This window comes from Panthera leo, chromosome A2 (genome assembly GCF_018350215.1).
Source record: "Panthera leo isolate Ple1 chromosome A2, P.leo_Ple1_pat1.1, whole genome shotgun sequence".
Lineage (NCBI taxonomy): Eukaryota > Metazoa > Chordata > Mammalia > Carnivora > Felidae > Panthera > Panthera leo.
This window is the reverse complement of record NC_056680.1, coordinates 117,624,439-117,628,771: the sequence shown is the minus strand read 5'-3', so window position 1 is coordinate 117,628,771 and position 4,333 is coordinate 117,624,439. Positions and strand designations below refer to the sequence as shown.

At 50.3% G+C, this 4,333-nt stretch overlaps 1 protein-coding gene across 1 annotated transcript; it reads left to right on the top strand.

Annotated features, from left to right (window-relative positions):
* Positions 1-1,233: 1,233 nt before the first annotated feature.
* On the top strand, positions 1,234-3,906 carry HOXA2 (homeobox A2). Its single transcript, XM_042920734.1, has 2 exons — positions 1,234-1,980; positions 2,625-3,906. The coding sequence occupies exons 1-2, from the start codon at positions 1,587-1,589 to the stop codon at positions 3,362-3,364; spliced, it is 1,134 nt and encodes a 377-aa protein (XP_042776668.1). The 5' UTR covers positions 1,234-1,586; the 3' UTR covers positions 3,365-3,906.
* Positions 3,907-4,333: the final 427 nt, after the last annotated feature.

The window sequence follows — 4,333 nt, the reverse complement described above, 5'->3', positions numbered from 1 at the left end:
GTGGCCAAGGAGCGGAAAGGTGCGGGAGACAATTTGGGCTGCCAGGGAACACGAATTGCATCTGAACCAACAAGCCCCCAATCAGAGCGACAAGGACCAGGAGAAGAAGGAGAGGGAAAGAAAAAGGAAAAGAGAGAGAGAGAGGAATAAGCGCCTTCTCCTTCCCTGCTGCTAACTTCCAACAGACTTCCTGGAAATCAGAAATACTCACCGCACCCGAGCCCTACGGGTATGAAACCCAGAATGCCAGGAGCCGCAGGAGCCTGCTCCGGGTGGCATTGCTTTGGTTGGTCGCCGCCCTGGCTACAGAGATTTGGACACATGAACCTGGGGTTGTTGTCTTGCTTGGCACATGCATCTATCTTTCTTGAGCCACTCCTGAAAAGTTGATGGCACCGGAAGGTTGGGAAGCTTCGAGAGCCGCCTCCCCGTCTTCCGCTTCCCTCTGGAGCCAGATGCATAGCTGCCTTGGAAAAGCCGGCTAACAATGGGCCGGGGTCCGGGTCCGGCGAGGGGGGGGGGGCGCAGACTCCGAGCTGGGCTTTGGGAGGGGGGCGAGGGCATGCGGGAGGGGTTTGGGGAAGGAGAGGTGGACAGAGGAGAGAGGGAAGGGGACAGGGGGGAAGAGGAAAAGAGGGAAGGAAAGAGGGGAAGGAAAGAGAGGAAGGAAAACAGGAATCACTTCTGAGATCCAGTAACTGGTTTTAGAAAAGGCAGAGGAAAATGGAAATAAAAGAGGGGAGACCCCAGAATGAATCCTCTTTTCTGTGTCTTCTCTCTCTGTCTGTCTCTGTCTCTCTCCCTCCCTCCTCCTTCCCTCTCTCTTTCTTCTCCCAGTCTCATCTCCCCTCTCCCTCTGCTCCTTCCTCCTGCCTTAGCAGAACTTATGTGGCTGGGATGCGGGGCTCTCGGGTGTCAAAACTTTGAAGATTAATGGATTACTTTGTTAATGACTGCAGGCGTCAGACTGAGGTGCTTAGATGATTTGTGAGGTGCGAGGCGTCTTCCCGACAGTCCCAAACAATGCGCGGAGTGTGCGGGGGAGTTAGAGGGCGGCCGCCGGCGGGCCGGGCAGCAGGGCTCACACTCGCACACACTCACACACTCACACACACTCCCAAGCGCACACACCAGGTTCTGTGCTGATCAGGAGGCAGGCAGGCACCCTCGCCCCCACGCACTCCCGGGCATCCCCACCCACACCCACATATATGTATTTTTGCCCTGAAAAAAGTGTAAATAAAGCCTCGCTGGCCCCCAATGAGGCGTTCCTTCCCGACTTTTTTGGATCAATCAAACAGACAGTGGCTTCTTTTGATTAAAGCCCAAATTGTCATTGGGCAGAAGCAATCATGTGACAGCCAATTCGGTCCAATTTCAACCTTGTCTCCATGAATTCAATAGTTTAATAGTAGCGCGGTCCCCATACGGCTGTAATCAGTGAATTAGAAAAAAAACACCCCAGCAGCGATCTTCTATGATAGATTTTTTTTTCCTCTGCTCTCGCCTTTTTCCCGGGCCTTGCCCCCCCAAAGCCCCTCCAGAAGAGGGAACTTTTTCTCCGAGGGGGCTCCAAGGAGAAGGCCATGAATTACGAATTTGAGCGAGAGATTGGTTTTATCAATAGCCAGCCGTCGCTCGCTGAGTGCCTGACATCTTTTCCCCCTGTCGCTGATACATTTCAAAGTTCATCAATCAAGACCTCGACGCTTTCACACTCGACACTGATTCCTCCTCCTTTTGAGCAGACCATTCCCAGCCTGAACCCGGGCAGTCACCCTCGCCACGGCGCTGGCGGCCGCCCCAAGCCGAGCCCCGCGGGCAGCCGCGGCAGCCCAGTGCCCGCCGGCGCCCTGCAGCCGCCCGAATACCCCTGGATGAAGGAGAAGAAGGCGGCCAAGAAAACCGCGCTGCCGCCCGCCTCGGCCGCCGCCGCCGCCGCCGCCGCCGCCACCGGCCCTGCCTGCCTCAGCCACAAAGGTCAGTCCAAAGACTTGGCCCCAGGTCCCGGGACCCTCTGCTCCTTCGGGGCTGCCCGGGGAGCGGTTATGGGGGAGGGGAGCGTGGGCTGGGAGAGAAGGGGGAGAGAGGGAGAGATGCTTGGCTGCCTTCCCTTCCCCTGTGGGCTCAGGAGTGGGTGTGATGGAGAGAAAAGGGATCCTGCGCTGCACAATGAGACATATATATATTTTTAAGAAGGGGGGGGAAACTTTCCCTAACTTGTGTAATGTGGGATGATTTATTTGAGTTGGAACTGACCTCCTCTTGTCTAGTTGTCCTAGAGTTTGGCTTTTTGACAGTAATGAAGAGTGATAGATCGCTCTTGCTCAGCTAAGCAGCTGATGCATTAATTATAAATTGTGGTGTGGCTAATATAAAGTTTGCTCCCGGATGGAGAGGTTGGGGGGAGCCACAGGCAGGAATCTGGTGGAGGTGGAAAGAGATGGGGTCTCCCCGGGCTGGGCTCCCAGGAAAGGCAGCACAATAGCTCCACTGCATCCAGGGGCGGCCATTTTGTTGCAGTTGATCTTTTCTGCTATATTTATTCTCCAGTGGAATAACCCCGCTCGGACCCCTCCACCTCCAACTGTGCGCGTGTCTCTTGTTGGTTTCCCTTTCCGCAGAATCCCTGGAAATCGCCGATGGCAGCGGCGGGGGCTCCCGACGCCTGAGAACTGCTTACACCAACACGCAGCTTTTAGAGCTGGAGAAAGAATTTCATTTCAACAAGTACCTTTGCAGACCCCGAAGGGTGGAAATCGCAGCGCTGCTGGATCTGACTGAGAGACAAGTGAAAGTGTGGTTTCAGAACCGGAGGATGAAGCACAAGAGGCAGACCCAGTGCAAGGAGAACCACAACAGCGAGGGGAAATTTAAAAGCCTCGAAGACTCTGAGAAAGTGGAGGAGGACGAGGAAGAGAAGTCGCTCTTTGAGCAAGCCCTGAGCGTCTCCGGGGCCCTTCTGGAGAGGGAAGGTTACACTTTTCAGCAAAATGCCCTCTCTCAGCAGCAGGCTCCCAATGGACACAATGGCGACTCCCAAAGTTTCCCAGTTTCGCCTTTAACCAGCAATGAGAAAAATCTGAAACATTTTCAGCACCAGTCACCCACTGTTTCTAACTGCTTGTCAACAATGGGCCAGAACTGTGGCTCAGGCCTAAACAATGACAGTCCCGAGGCCCTCGAGGTCCCCTCTTTGCAGGACTTTAACGTTTTTTCCACAGATTCCTGCCTGCAGCTTTCAGATGCAGTCTCGCCCAGTTTGCCAGGTTCCCTCGACAGTCCCGTAGATATTTCAGCTGACAGCTTTGACTTTTTTACAGACACACTCACCACAATCGACTTGCAGCATCTGAATTACTAAAAACATTAAAGCAAAACAAAGCATCACAAAACAAAAACCCCTTTGACCAGGTGCTTTTGCCTTCTTTTATTCTGAGAGTTGATTTTTATTTTCTTTTCTTCCTGACCTACCCTCTCTCTCCTCTAAATGTGGAAGATTTTCTGTTTAGTGATTCTCCTGGTCCAGTTTCAGAGCCATCTTTTACAGATTATTTTGGAGTTTTAGTTGTTCTAAATCTAATCCAACACCCCTCTATGTGATTTCCTGAAAGCAATATATGAGGCCTGCAAGAAAGTGATCATATAATTGTATCTTCACTTTCTTTTTATTTTTGTATTACATTAGGATGCATTGTCATGAGTATTTTTGGTAGAATAAATTCTCCTTTGCTATAAGTAGCTTTCTTATTTTTTCTCCCCCCTCTTTCTCAAGGCTCATAACGGTTTCTTTTTCTTCTTTTAGTCTAACTTGGTAAATAAAATTCTGGTCACAATTCATCTTCTTTTTCAATTTTAATATATTTATTAAGGGGGCATGTTCAAAGTCTTCAGTAGTCAATAACAAAAAAGAAAGCCAGAACATAGGACTTCTGAGAAATGTTTTTTTTTTTCTCTCTCTTTTTAAAGGGAATGGATTTGGTTTTTCAGTGTAGAGGTTCAAGCCATAGATTTAAATTGGTAATAGAAACAGGATTGGGCAGCCTCACAGTTGGGCCAAGCCCAAGCTTTTGAAAGTGGAGAAATAAAAGTGCCTACAGAAACCGCCCAACTCCAGGAAGAAGGAACATGGAGTTTCTTTAACAAGCTACCAGTCTCCAGGTCAATAACTAAGTTATCAACAATTCATTTATTTATACACATTTGTTTCAAACATCTACATTCCAACCCCCTCCCCCACAATCCCCCGGAAACATTTTCAGTGTGGTTGATTAGTCTCCCAGATGTTGATGGGTCCAGGCAAACAGACCTAAAAGGTAGAGAAAACAAAAAT